General features: G+C 42.1%; 1 protein-coding gene across 1 annotated transcript; it reads left to right on the forward strand.

Moving 5' to 3' along the window:
- Positions 1–5018: 5018 nt before the first annotated feature.
- On the forward strand, positions 5019–14066 carry radx (RPA1 related single stranded DNA binding protein). The gene is made up of 15 exons (XM_062536521.1): positions 5019–5854; positions 5954–6096; positions 6405–6594; positions 6818–6920; positions 7164–7264; positions 7491–7610; positions 7983–8078; positions 9180–9347; positions 9697–9863; positions 10169–10329; positions 11103–11150; positions 11680–11813; positions 11953–12255; positions 13025–13207; positions 13509–14066. The coding sequence occupies exons 1-15, from the start codon at positions 5242–5244 to the stop codon at positions 13661–13663; spliced, it is 2685 nt and encodes an 894-aa protein (XP_062392505.1). The 5' UTR covers positions 5019–5241; the 3' UTR covers positions 13664–14066.
- The last annotated feature ends 339 nt before the right edge of the window (positions 14067–14405 follow it).

Below are 14405 nucleotides of genomic sequence, written 5' to 3' on the forward strand. Positions count from 1 at the left end.
TGTGTGTGTGTGTGTGTGTGTGTGTGTGTGTGTGTGTGTGTGAGTGGGTGGGTGGGCGGGGAGTGGGAGACGGTGTGTGTGTGTGTGCAGAGAGACTCCTCCCCGATGCTGACGTGTGACGTGGAGGCAAAAACTCAAGCCTGATAAGGAAGAAAAGGAAACACACACAAAAAAACCGAGTAAAATGCACTGATAGGATCACAATGTCATTTTGAAAGAAAGGAAAAGAATCCGATGTTTGATTTGGTCGATTGTTGTGGAGCGCAAACTCGCCCGGTACTGAGATGAGTCAGGTCAGGTGACAGAATCGCACCCCTTCTACGACATCAGGAGAAGCCAAATCGCTCACGTCGCCCTCCTCGGTCAAATCGCCAGTACGTCCCATTGGCAGAGGGACACACAAGCTCAGCTCAGCTCAGATCACTGCTACTCCAGCCTGCCCTCAGCAGCCCTGGCAGACTCCACACTTCTACATCCTGGCCTAGACAATCAGTAGTGAGGAAGAGAGATGAGGAGGATGAGGAGGAGACATTAGGCGAGGAATAGCGCCCCCTATCTCCCATTATCCCCCTGCCCCCAGCCCAGGCCACATGCTGTGTCTTGTCATATTGCAGTAAAACACCTCACTGGGGCATCATCAGTAGGTCAAACAGAGATGAATTAGCAGTGTACACTCAAACTTCATTATCATTCCGGGTAACATGGAAACAAGTCATAGTCAGGATTTTCTCTAAACATGTGTGGGATGAGATTGCTAATGTCTTCTCTTCACTCTGAATTTCTAAATTGCTGGGTTACCTGGATTGCTGCATGTTGTGGCGTGTCACTTAAAACCGACAAGAAAACATACAGTGTGTACAAGCTATCGCCCAACAAGCAGGAGCACAAACTAGCTCAATTGAAGCTAGTTAGTCATGTCTCCTTAAGACAGCTTTTCGGAACGCCCCTTTCTTTACATATAAGTGTAGAAACAAGCTTGTATGGATGATGGTCATGCACAGACTGTTGGGTAAAGGCCCGTTTGAGTGCAGAATGTCACACAACACCTCTGCTTTTTTTTTAGGTGGTATAAATGCAACTCTCTCAGTATTATACAAGAGTTCCTATTATGTAGTTATATATTTTTATAACGTATGACTCAAATTTACATTGTGACTGGAAGCACATTAATGATTATTTGTGCAAGCGGATCGAATACCCTCCTCTTACGGCATCGTCAGGATGTGCCATTTCTATTGCGTGCATGTGTGAGTGCAAGGGTGTGTGTGTGTGTGTGTGTGTGTGCGTGTGTGTGTGCGTGCGTGTGTGTGTGTGCGCATGTTTGTTTTGGGGTGTGTAAGGTCAGGATATGGATGCTCTCCCTTTCTGCTGTCAAGGAACAAGCCAGGTTAACAAGAGCAGAGACATATGAGATCAATGTAAACGACAATCACAGAATTTCAGTTGTACACACTTCTCCACACGGTGGCACTTTGTAGGTATTCAGGCAAGTCTGTAAGTCCCTTATATCCACAAACACTCAGAGATGGAAATGTGCAAACCCTTTTCCCAGTCCACATACTGAGTGTATCTATGTATTCAGGTTGGAAATAAAATAGGCTTTAACATTTTTAAACTGTTGACTGAGCCAACAGATACATTTAGGACCTATTTCCCTTTAAAGCTGAGCACTGCATCCAACAACAGACAGATGACGCTGGGTGACAACTTTGTCACAAAATGGCACTCTTGATTCAGCAGCCTTGGTGGGCCTAACTGTACAGTGCGAGATCACTCTGACAGAATGGTGATCAACACATTTTGGGATTTGAATGCCAAGAGTGAAATAAGAAAGGCATAAGAAAGAATGAAAGAAAGAGAAAGGAAAGAGAAAAGGAAGCACTCTGATGGCCCCTGCTTTCACTGCCTCTCTCTAGTGGCCTGTGTTGTGGGTGTGAGGCTGCCGCCCACAATAGCGTCATTCGCTTCAAAGGACTGGTGCTGCTCTTTGTGAAAAAAAAAAAACATTTGAAAAGAAGAAAAAAAAACATTATAGCAATGAGCAGGAAAAAAAGAAAAAGAAACACTAAAAGATTCACAGTATGTGCCGTTTGACCCTTTTATTATGTGCAATTTGAAAAAGAATGTTTAATTTATACTTTTATGAAATAATGTCTTTTAGGTTTCTGTATATTGACAATACTAAGAGAGAGATCCGTGGTAGTATATACAACCAATGTACTGTGTGAATTAAATGGAAAGTATTTTTGTATGGAAAAAAAGATATCCTCTACATTCCTTTGACAATGGGTGGCACAGTGTAGTGTTTTAGTGTTAGTGTTCCAAGTTACGCAACCACATGAAGGCTGGCCGTGCATGGGCAGTTCAGTTACACCCACATTTCTTGTGGACTCCAGCTCACTCCTATAACACCTGCAGATAATGTCCCCAGAACATGACTGTAAAACAAATGCTACGGTTTCACCTTGAAGCCTTTTGGGGGTGCAGTTTTCAAAAGCATTCCACAGGGAGATATTTGAGGATCATGTGTTAAGAGGCTTTTGTTTGCAGTCGATAGCCAGCTGTATTGTGAATAGCTATTTAAATTCATATGGCTTGGCTTAATCAGGTCAGACAAATTCCCTTAGCCCAAATGATCCAATCAAGTGACTCGATGAACAAAATCATGTTATATTCTCCAACGTCAGAAACTTAAACACTTCAGCATAATTCAAGCTTGAATAAATCCATCTGAACAGACATTAATATTTCTCACCATCAGACACAACTGTATTTCAGACTAGCTGACACATCATAAACATGCAGGTGAAAAAAAATCTTTTGGTAGATATTTGTTTGAATCAAGCTTGAAACGGACAGTTTGGACAAGAAAGCACTCCCGAAACAATATTTGAGCAAAGGTAATGACAGGTCAACCAAACTTGCCTACAGGAAAAATAAAGAACAGTATTCTTTCTGACACCTTTCATCAATCTGTGCTTTTGAATCGGCTGTGACGTTTGCTTGTTTTGTCACCCAACTGTATTCTCCAAACTGCAGCGGAGTGAGTCATCTTGAGACTCTTGCTATACAGACTTTTTGCAGCTCTTCACTCTGGCCTTGTGTGTCTAATCAGCAGGACTGTGGATTCAGCTCACGTTTGTGAAATTATTTTTTTTGTTCTCAGCAAAAACTATTTGACACTGGCACCTCAATCCATAGTCTGCAAAACATCTCAGGTCTGCCCATTGCACCAATTCAGTTTTTGTTCTCTGTCTTTAAATTCACCGATTTTTCTTGGTTCAAAGAATCATCAGTGAAAGGAAACAGCGTTCAGTTCCCTTTTAAAAACCTTCAATGACTGAGAGTGTCCAAGTTGTGTCAGTGACAGAAACTTTTGTTTTGAATATGTGTTCTGTGTTGTATCACTGAGTTTCAATTATCAAAAGGTTTCCTTCATTTCCCCAACTTTTTCAACTAATTTCAGTCTTCTGTATAAAGGATTTTTTTTTTTGTGGTGTGCATTTGGTTTGGTATATATATAAAAAATCGTCCCTCTGTTATCTACGCTATACTTGTGTTTGTCAGTTGTGATGGCTTTACCATAATACATTCAATGGTACTGATTTCTCTATCTCTCTATCTCTCTCTATCCCACTCTCTGTCTGTCTGTCTTAAAACGCCTCTTTGTGACCTGGTTATGTGGAGCTGCACTCTTTTCGTCATTTTATTTGCTCTCTGTATCTGTATTTGCCCCCAGCATCTCCTCTGCAGTTGCTCTTGTCTGTTTTTGTTTTCTATTTTGAAGGCATTCGGGCTCCGTGATCTCAATCCTCTGCCTCTGTGGTTTGAAGGGGTGATGTCAACCATTGTTTTCAGATGGGGGGTTTTAATCAATGCATCCAGCAGTATCAGGGTAGAGGAAGATTAGGAAAAACAAGACCTACCCGAATGGCCATTTCTGTTCATTTGAAACAGAAACAAATATATATTGAAGATATTGTAATATAGTATGTACAAAAATGTTTAGAATATATAGTTGTTTATTTTATAAGATGTCAAATAGATTGAGATACATTTATATACATTATATGATTCAAAGGTTAAAAAAACAGAAGTATTTTGTAACAGAATAATTATTGAAGTGTCTTACTGGGGGAGGTGAAGTCTTTCTTTTCTTCAATATACAGCAGTGGGTGTTGCACAGTCAATGATATTGTATGGATTTTCCTCTGTGTATATACATCAAAATAAGCTTTAACATATTGTTAATATTGTTTTAAAAGAAATTAATAAAAAAGTTTACATTCTGAAACACCTTGGATATTAATTCTGTGATAGTGATATTAAATTATTTTTATTCGATCTTGATAATGTGGTATATTAAAACAAATAAATATTTTGAAAAACAGTTCTCCTCATTGGTGATTTCTTCTGGAATAAATTGCTAAATCTGACTCATTAGAAGATATACACTACTATTGCCAAAAGTACTATTGGGTCACTTTTCTTGACCCGCATGAACTTAAGTGACATCCCATTCTTGATCCATAGGGTTTAATATGACATTGGTCCACCCTTTGCAGCTATAACAGCTTCAACCCTTCAGAAGGCTTTCGGCAAGGTTTATCAGTGTGTTTATGACCATTCTTCCAGAAGCATACCTATTTGTCAGGTGAGGTCACACACTGATGTTGGACGAGGAGACTGGCTGTCAGTCTCTGCTCTAATTCATCCCAAAGGTGTTCTGTGGGGTTGAGGTCATCCCCAAACCGTTCCCACAAAGTTGGGAACATGGAATTGTCACTGAAAACTAAGCGGCCAGGGGAGGTGGCAGAGGCCAACTTACAGTGATAGGCTAGCCTACTTCTAACCTTTTTGTCTGGAATATTAGCTCAAAGACAGATTGGCCTTTACAAAAAAATGTAAGACACAATTTCAACCAGCAGGCGGCAGCACACAACGTGTTCCTCCTCATCTCAACGAGAGAGGAAAACATCACGAAGAAGAATGACGTATTGGGTGGCGCCATTGGTTGTTTTGAACTACTACTGTGTACTTGGGTACAATCACAAGTGCGAAAACTAAAGCAGTGTTGGACTTGGAAATCGAAATTAGCGGTATTTTTTTTCAGGAACATATATTCATGTCGAGAGAGTAAGCGAATTGTCATCACTATACATTTCCAAACTGTAACTATACCATAAAAAGGCTAGACATAGCCAACTTAGCTTGCTCGCTAATGTGTTTTATGAACGTTACATGGATCCGACAAGCCAAACTCCGTGGAATGAGGATAACCTCAACGTTGCAACGCAACACTCTGCTCTGTTTTCAGCATTGGAGCAGTTGAAATTATCAAGTTCAACACGCCAGAAAATTAGCCCTCTTGATGTGGCAGTCATCTCTGTTGAGAGATATGTAGCTCCAAGTAACGTTAACGCTAGAACCGATAACAGTAGTTGCACCGATGTTTATGCTTACGACCTGATTGTGACAGATGGACTCTGGCAGGTAAAATGTAAACTTTCCACAAGTCTACACAACTTGGTGCTTAGAAATATTCTTCGAAGCGGCATTCATGTTCGTATTTTGGAGCTAGTGCTGATTTATGATGAGAGGAGGTTGGGTCAGAGTTTTGTGCGTATAAATAACCTCGAATGCACCTCTGTAGTATCGGACGTTTTCCGATCTGTCAAAAAACTTGACGATCTGTCAGTTTGGACGAGTAATGATGCCCGAACGCTCTCCATTATCCAAATGGACCTACCTCTCGATGCTGGTCGGAAACATTATCTTTCGCTTTGGAATAACGAAGATCCGTATGGTACAGTGTGGTCTCCAAACTGTTCGCCAGTTGACGTAGTCTTTGACGGTAAGCTTAAAGCACTTCAAGTATTCTGAAGTTGCTCAGTTGTTCCCTGAAGGCGAGCAAGCAAGAAGCTTATTCGTTTGTTGGTCCTCTCTTTGGCAGTGTCTAAGATCTGTCTTGTGGCAGATCTGGAGTTCTTCTATTTCAAAGGAAAACCGGCCCGTCCACTGCTTGTCAGAGTAATGCACAAATCCCGCTTGAGGCACTACGGAAAACCAACCACAAGTGTCGACTTCTCATATCAGGTAGATATACAGCTTCCCATTTGTTGTGGAATGAATGCATCTTAAGCCTAACTTACACTGACAGACTTCGACAAGATTTGGGAAAGATTCTGGAAAGATAGTCTTTTGAGTAAAGCTTGAATGAGGGGCATTATAAAGACTACACAACTTGATTCTTTCAAGAATCTTTCCCAAATATTGTCAAAGTCTGTCAGTGTAAGGTAGGCATTAGTATACTTTGGAAAGGGTTTGTGCGTATCCTGCTTATCCAACAGTCCACACTAATATATTGTCCTGTACGCTGAAATGCAAATATATTTCCCTTTCAGGCCTACTTTGAGGTGGCTGACCAGAGTGGTGTCATCTCCATGGTTCTCTGGAATGAGGTGTGTGTAGAGTGGTACCACAAGCTTAATGTCGGAACAGAGCTCTACCTCAGCCGCTGCACTCTGAAACAAGCCTACCAACAGCGCTCCCGGCCTAAAATGAACAACAGCCTCATGGTCTTCAACTCCATTGGTATTGTTTATTTTTATTTAGTTTTAGTCCCTAAAGAAAGAAATATCCACCATTTATGTTTCGTATTTTCTAACACAGAGTACCCACTGAGGGATTCCAAAATATTCTATTCGGGTGCAGCAAAAGTAAAGCATTGTGTGTGTGTGTGTGTGTGTGTGTGTGTGTGTGTGTGTGTGTGTGTGTCTCTCTCTCTCTGTCTGTGCGGTGATGTGTTGCTCTTCAGAAATCAGCCTGAACCCAGAATCTGCGGTGATGTCTGTGATCCCCCCACGAAAGGTGCAGCCACAGTGGTGTTTACCTGACGTCTCCTACCTCTTCCACACCAGGTACACACTACACACCCGTGGCCAGTCTCTACTGCAAATAAGGGGAAATGCAGTGCTTTGTGTTAGATAGATAGATAGATAGATAGATACTTTATTGATCCCCAGTTAGGAAATTCATGCACCATGCTGTCTGGTTTAGGAAATCTCTCATCTTATCTCACCTTAAATTAAATATCAGACTTCGTTAAAAATGAGGAATGTTCTGCTGTGTTTTTGTCTCTTTCCCTCTCATGTGTACTGTAGGTCCGAAATTGAGAACTTGACTAATAATGCTGTTGTTGATGTCATTGGCCTGGTGACCTTTGTGGGCCGCACAGAGCGACTCAGGAGTCGTGGAAACGCAGGTATTGCTCCTCATTGCCTATTGCTCTTTGCTGTGGGCATGGAAGAAGACTGATGTCAAAGAAGTCACAGAATTTTTCCTGGAATACATTTTCATTTAGAGGCTGTACTGTGTACACTGAAGCATTTCTAACATTAGATGTGTGATTGAATTGATGTTGGGAGTCATATACCACACCAAGTTGTTTTAGCGAGTTTCTGTGTCGTTTCAACCCTTGTCGGTTTCAGTTCCTGAAAGGTTCTGGACGTATCGATGGGTCCACGCTGTAGATGGAACATCCGAGTCTCCCTTCATCCTTGAGATCTTCTCCAGCTCCCAGCCAGACATGTTCAATACCATCCATCCAAGTAAGCCCCCCTTCTATCTGTGCTTCAGTATTACCAGATGCGCCGTTCATGGTTTATAGTGCTTTCATCATAAAATATGGAAGGGATAATGTAATGAGCGCTGGTCATTATCGGGAAAATAAGTACCAATAGGGCGAACCGGACCCCGATGCGAAGCGGAGGGCCTTCTTTCGCCCTGAAGCGAAACAATAATGACCAGCGTTCTATACATCATGACCGTCCCTAACAGTCTTATTCTCAGTATTTCTTGATTGCCCTCCAACCTTGATTGACCTTTGTATCGCTCTCTTCCACTCCAGCTAACTCTTTTCACCCCCCCTCTGTCTCTCTCTCACACACACTTTCTCTCTATCCCTCCCTTCCCTCTCTTAGTGGCTCTGCTGGTGTGTACCCAGATGAGAGTGTGTTGTGAGCAGGGCTCGCATCGCTACTTGACGTCCAGTGCAGAGACCCAGGTGTTCACCACAGGTGAGTGGTGACGGTGATGCTGTTAACGCAGGGTCAAGGTCAAGGAGTCCCGACACTTCTGCTGGACCACCTCCTGGTTTTATATAACACCTTAAAGGGACACTTCACCGATTAGCTTTAAGCTTTGTATCTTTAGAAAACCAGTCATGTCTTTGAATGGTCGTGCATCATTCCCTCAGTTTGCCTTGAGATGGGAAAAATACGGATTTCAGTGTCGGACTTCCTGCTTTCAATGATGTAAAAGTCCTATTCATGGGTTTCATTGAAATCCGTATTTCTCCCATCTCAAGGCAAACTGAGGGAATGATGCATGACCATTCAAAAACATGACTGGTTTTCTAAAGATACAAAGCTTAAAGCTAATCGGTGAAGTTTCCCTTTAATCTGCTGTGTGTGACATTCATACATATTAGTGTGTCATGCGCCAAAACTACACGTTACAGTCTGTTCATGTATCAAGATGATAGCAATATGGGCAATATGTAGACAACACACCATTTGATCATGCAGTGCAGAGTTAGTTTTTAAAACTGTTTCAGTTCACATTGTGAGTCTGGTTTAACCATTCACATTGTCATTGTAGAGTATAGTGTGTGACTGCTTATTGATACTAGATCCAGATAGAGGTTACGCTTTAATGAGGAATATAAAGTGGGTCTCAGATACAGTAGATGCAGTAGTCTTTAAAGCAAAGCAAGACTTGGAATAGCTCAGGTCAAGTAGCTCTGTTTCTTAGCAACCTCACTATTCCGAGGTGTAGAGGAGTGGATGCACCGATAGGCACACAGTATGTAGTCTCTGTAAAGACTACTCTCTTAGAGTTCAGTGTACTGTGAGTGAGCCTTTTCTCTAGATAGGCACTAAACAAAATGTTATTTTCTATTAAACATGCTCTCAGTATCTAATGGTTAATAATGCTTTGGATTTGCGCAGTATGACACACACGTGACAGTGAGGTTGGTCAAGCATACCCACACTCATGGAATTCCTCTTGTCCAATTAGATATCAATACATTCTTAAATCACACTAATCTATTGAGAAAAAAAGCTCAATCAGAAAGATCATAAGGCTGAGTATGAAGTGTAATATGTCCACTCTAGGCTATCACAAAAAACAGCCCTACCAGTCCCAGCCCAAGGTGAAGGCCTTTATTCAGTGGGTGAAGACGCAGAAGGATCGAGACATGCTGGCAAAGTGCACGGTCGGAGGCTACTACTGCTGCCCCAGCCCCCAGCCAACCTTTACCCTCAACACTGACCAGAGCTCAGGTGACCAGAGTTTACCATGCTTTATGTTAACCGTATTTGTTCAAAAGTACAACTAAATTATCCTTTAGTATTAATTTAAACATTGTACGACTTATTTATATCATATATAAGACAGGTGTTTGTATTTGAAAATGAAGTAGTATACTGTAGTTGTTTCTACTTGTTGTAAATGCTTACTGGAGTACATTCACAGTATATGATGTTAATGTGAGATTACCTAGTATGATTTGAAATGACATTTTGCAGCATCCAGTTACACCCGCCATACATGAGGAAACAGTATGTATTTCATGGTTTAGAATAAGTCCTCAACAGCAACAGTCTCAAACCAACTGTCTTGGCCCAGCAGAGCCCAAGATACTTGCTTTGGAGGACCTGAAAAGGGAGCTGGACAGTCTTCAGTACCGTGAGCATAAGCGAGTCATCATTCAGGGTCATATCATGACTGTGAAGTACCATACCTGGCCAGCAAGAACCACAGAGCTTACCCAGAATGCACCACAGCAGAAGCAGCAGGTGAGATCAGGCATTCTGCATGGCCATTGGCTCTTGGCCTTCATGTGTTGGGTCAACAAGAGTTAGTCCACCCAGTTTCGAGTGCTGCACTTGACAATTAATTTGTTAGTTTATTTGTTTTCTTGGTATAATGACCAGTAACAATGTCTTGTAGTTTTTTTTTTTTCTGTCAACAAACACAATATTACAGCAAAGAGTGGAACATTCTCAAATTGTTAAGATATAATCTCGAAATGTACCAAATGCACCAATGTACTTGGTGGCTGACCAGTTGTGAGCAGTGATGTAGTTCATCCCTTCCTTAGGTCGAAGCGTCAGTGGTTGTGACGTCCACCAGTTTGGCTCCTCCGAGTGAAGGCCAGGTGGTGGAATCCGAGGGTGGTCAGATGGGTAGAGACACCCCAGAGTCATCTGACAGCAGTGCCGATGTACCCCGCAAGCGCAAAAGAGCACTGCCCCTCAAAAGGTGTGTGTGGGGTGTGTCCTGTAAGCGAGTTGTCCGTCGGACAGCATGTGAACGTGTTCAAGTTTATCTAGCTCTAATGCCAAGCATCAGACCCAGATCTCGCACTTAGAAGAATAGCCCAGAATCTAGGCTATTTATAGTTTTTATTCAGATTGTGCATTAAAACCTTCCGAAATGAGTTATCGATCAAACATTCAAAGATGGTACTTGTTGGGTCTTCTCGATCTCCATGCAGCAGCTCTTACTTACTTGAACGTTATTACACACATAAGTGTGATTTGGAACAAATCTTGAGGGTGCAAGAGAAATAGAGAGATAGAGGCAGGTTCCAGCTGGCCTGTCATGGTTAGCATCTCCTGTTTAATACAAGAAACGTTAAGAGAACTGAAATTAATAACTTATTTTGATGGCACATTGATATTATGCTGGCAAAAGCAAGAACTGTTTAGACTGCATTTTAAAGTGACAGTGCCCCATTTATCAATTCAATTATTAATAATTATCAAATAAATTACCATTTATTAACTTTATTAAGTTAAACAAATCATAGCATGTGTGTGTGAAACATTTGACACTGCCTTATTCTCCTTTGTGTACCCATCCTGACAACAATAGGTTCATATTGTGGACATACAACAAGAGAGAGAGAGAGAAAAAACTTGCTCACATTCTTTAGATGTGAACAGAACAGACAATAAATGCACTGTGTGAGATGTGTGGCACCTACTGCAGTCTGTGTTTGTGATCTGTGTCTTTTCTCTGCTGTGATGTAGAAAGATGAAACGACACTACATTACCAGGGCTCGTGCACTCACTCAGCGGTGAGTATGAGGACACACTGGATGCATTTCACTTGTCTGAGTGCATGGAGAACAACTGTTCTATTGTACAGTAATTTCCCGCATATAAGTCGCATTATGTATAAGCCGCAGGACAGTGTTTTATGCAAGTGAAAAGAAACGAAACCATATTAACACCATATTAACTTGCCCCCTGTATTAACCTCATAGTTGAAGAAATTTTGCAAAATCAATTTATAAGCCGCGGTTAATAGTCTGGAAATTACGGGTACTGTGTCTGTGTCTGTGTCTCTGTTTGGAATTCAATCTTTGTCTGATATTAACGGACTGTACTGTGATATAGTATTATTGCCTCCTCTAATGCTTACCTCACCCCATATGCCAGCTTTATATTCAATTGGGGAAGACCTGCAGTAGCCAGAGAGTCCTACACTGCTCTGTAGTGTTCATGCAGACTGCACTCCAGTGTTGAGAAGTCCTTATGTCCTTCCTTATGTACTTCCTTATCTATCTGCCTTCTTTGTATCCCTCTAATGTGTGCCGTGTTTAGAGAAAACCCCGTGGATGTGTCGTTAGAGGATGAAGATGAAAGTGAGGAGCAGGAGGAAAGGCTGCCTGAGCCACAGGATCAGCAAGACCAGCAAGACCAGCCGTCAGAGCCAGCCAGTCAGTCAGCAGCCACAGGTGGGGGACCTGTCCAGGGTTCTGAAAACAAAATTCTCCATAATTCTGGTCTATAATTCCGTTATGTTTGGCATATAATTAAACACATTTGAGTTTCTGCTTGTTAACCCCACTATTTTGTCTTCTTTTTTCTTTGCAGTGGATAGTTCTTCAGGGATTAACCCCGAGGGTGCCACAGAGCGGTCATCTGTTCGCCCCCCAGATGTATTCTGGCAGAGCAGCCTGATCCCCGCGTCTGTTCTGGAGGCAAGTGAGCACGTGCGGGCCGCTGGTGACCTGCACCGGGAGAGCGTGGCCGAGTGCTTCTGCTTCGACGACCAGGAGCTGCACCTGCGCCAGATCAACCTGCACCCATCGCGCTGGACTCCAGAGCTGTACCCGCCGCAGCACGAAGCCCACCCGCCCGCCGCCTGCCACGGATACTACACGCTCACCATCCTCGGTACGGCACCCCTTAGGACTACACCAGGGATAACTTATTGTCTGCCAGTCCTGGTCGGAAAATAAGGAACTGAAGGAACCTTATTTTCCCATAATGACCAGTGGACAATAATACATCCAGCTTATTACACTGCTACTTTCCAGAGCGAGAAAAACAAACTTCACATGATGTGTCTTATAATAATTTTAAATTATAGTTTCATAATTCAGATGTTGCATAGGAACGTATTATTGCTGGCTGACTTTCACTGAACAAACTGATATGTCCATGTCAATTTATTGATATAGCACATTTAAAAAACAACAACCTTTTACCAAAGTGCTGTAGAAAAAAAAAATCTGAAAGACTTGAATTAGAAACACAAAACCTGTTGCCATTGGCAGCGTTCATTATACCGAAATATCGATTCGGAACATTGGGAGGTTTGTTTATAGCGATAACTTTCTGAAGCATTCTGAAGAGCCATACAAATAAACTTGATTAGTACACCTGCCTATAACACGCGAAGGCTGCTACACCCTTGCCATACTCTGTAGCAGACATGGCTGTGGGCCTACTCCAACCTAGTGCTGATGCTAGTGACCGGCACACCAGGGGGCCCTGAATAGTTACTATGAATCATAAAGGGAGATTTATAATAACTCTTCAGGGTTTTGATACTGCTCCTTAAATCTGTGTTGTCCAGACAAATTGACTGGTTTTTTTTTTCCTGAGCTGAATTTTATTGTGCCTTTTGAGTTTGACCTCCTGTGTGGTCCTTGGGTTTCAGGGCTGAATCAGCAGGTGGCAGTAGATGCTCTATTTCTGCCCGTTTGGTCTTCAAAAGACCCTCGGGCAGCCAGCATGTCCTGGAGTTGCCATGACAACAGCTTCCTGTCATGCCTCATGTCAGGTCACCTCTGCCCTCCTCCAAACGCTGCTGAGCCTGTGGACACCCCGCAACCCACCCCAGGTAAGCGCCGTTTGGGGGCGAAGGCGACATATTGTAGACTATTTCAACTTTTAGTGTATGTCATGTTGGTGGTGGCAGCTGTTATTCGTTAAGTTTATTAATGAGGATAATATTGATGCTTATTTTGTGGGTGTTGATAATGTTGATGCTCATCTCAATAATTTTGATGTTGGTTTTGTTAGTGGTGAAACTGTTGCTGTTAAAATATTGATAATGTTGATAATGAATTTTCATGATGGTATTGTTTGTCAACTTGTGGATGTTGATGGTGTCTCTGTGTGATTGGTCCCGTTCTGAGCAGAGGAGGTGATGAGCTCAGCGGCTTCGCTCGAACAGGAGCACGTGGTGTGTATGCTGGACCTCTGTCTCCTAGGAGACGGGAAAGCAGAGGTGATATGCTCAAAGGTCTACAGAATGAGGGACATCATCACCCCACAGACCAACAGTGGCCAGTAGAACACTTTCATTTTTTAGTCAGTTTATGAAGACTTGTGAATTAATCATGTACATCTGTATATTACAGCGTTATTTTTTTAAACTTAATATTGAAGATTGTATATATGTGTGGCATTCTGTTGGAATTTTATATATTTAAAAAACATATTTTTTGAATGTGAGAAATTCTAATGCTAATTTAATAGTTATTATTGTATGTTCTGCTCAGGTGCTCTTAATGTTCAAGTTGTTATAATATTCCAAGTGAAAAGGACGTAGCAGTGCTCAATATGTTAATTTTCAGTAATCATTAACGGCAGTCCATGTGCAGGTCTATCAGGTGTGTTGGTATTAGACTTGAAAATGCAAAGGACTATGGATCTGTAACTGTTCAATAACTAAATAAATTGATGCACAAACTGTATATTGGGTCTTTTATACAATGTCAGGCTTTAGGATTTTAGCCAGCGTGTGTAACTCTTGTAGTTGGACGTGTCTTCTTGCACCTCAGTCCAAAAGTCATCTTGCGGCTCCTCTGGAGCCATATGCAGTGTGACCTTTGTGCCAGCAGGGGGGGCTCAATCGTCTCATTTACCAGACATCAGAGACTAACTCTGCGGAGTCATGCCAGTGTGTCAGAAGTGGCTGTGTGTGCTGCCATCCTACTCCAAAATCCTTTCTTCGATGATTTGGGAGCTGTCTGTATTTGTTTTCCTGTGGACCCCAGCTCAGCAAAATGGAACGCCTAAGCTTGTGGCTAACC

Source organism: Sardina pilchardus, chromosome 5 (genome assembly GCF_963854185.1).
Source record: "Sardina pilchardus chromosome 5, fSarPil1.1, whole genome shotgun sequence".
Lineage (NCBI taxonomy): Eukaryota > Metazoa > Chordata > Actinopteri > Clupeiformes > Clupeidae > Sardina > Sardina pilchardus.

What these genes read in the sequence shown, in the direction of transcription:
- radx (XM_062536521.1), top strand. Translation starts at nt 5,242, where the DNA reads ATGGATCCGACAAGCCAAACTCCGTGGAATGAGGATAACCTCAACGTT. An exon ending in CAACACTGACCAGAGCTCAG is followed by an intron (nt 9,348 to 9,696) that starts GTGACCAGAGTT and finishes TTGGCCCAGCAG; the next exon opens with AGCCCAAGATACTTGCTTTG. An exon ending in CTACACGCTCACCATCCTCG is followed by an intron (nt 12,256 to 13,024) that starts GTACGGCACCCC and finishes CTTGGGTTTCAG; the next exon opens with GGCTGAATCAGCAGGTGGCA.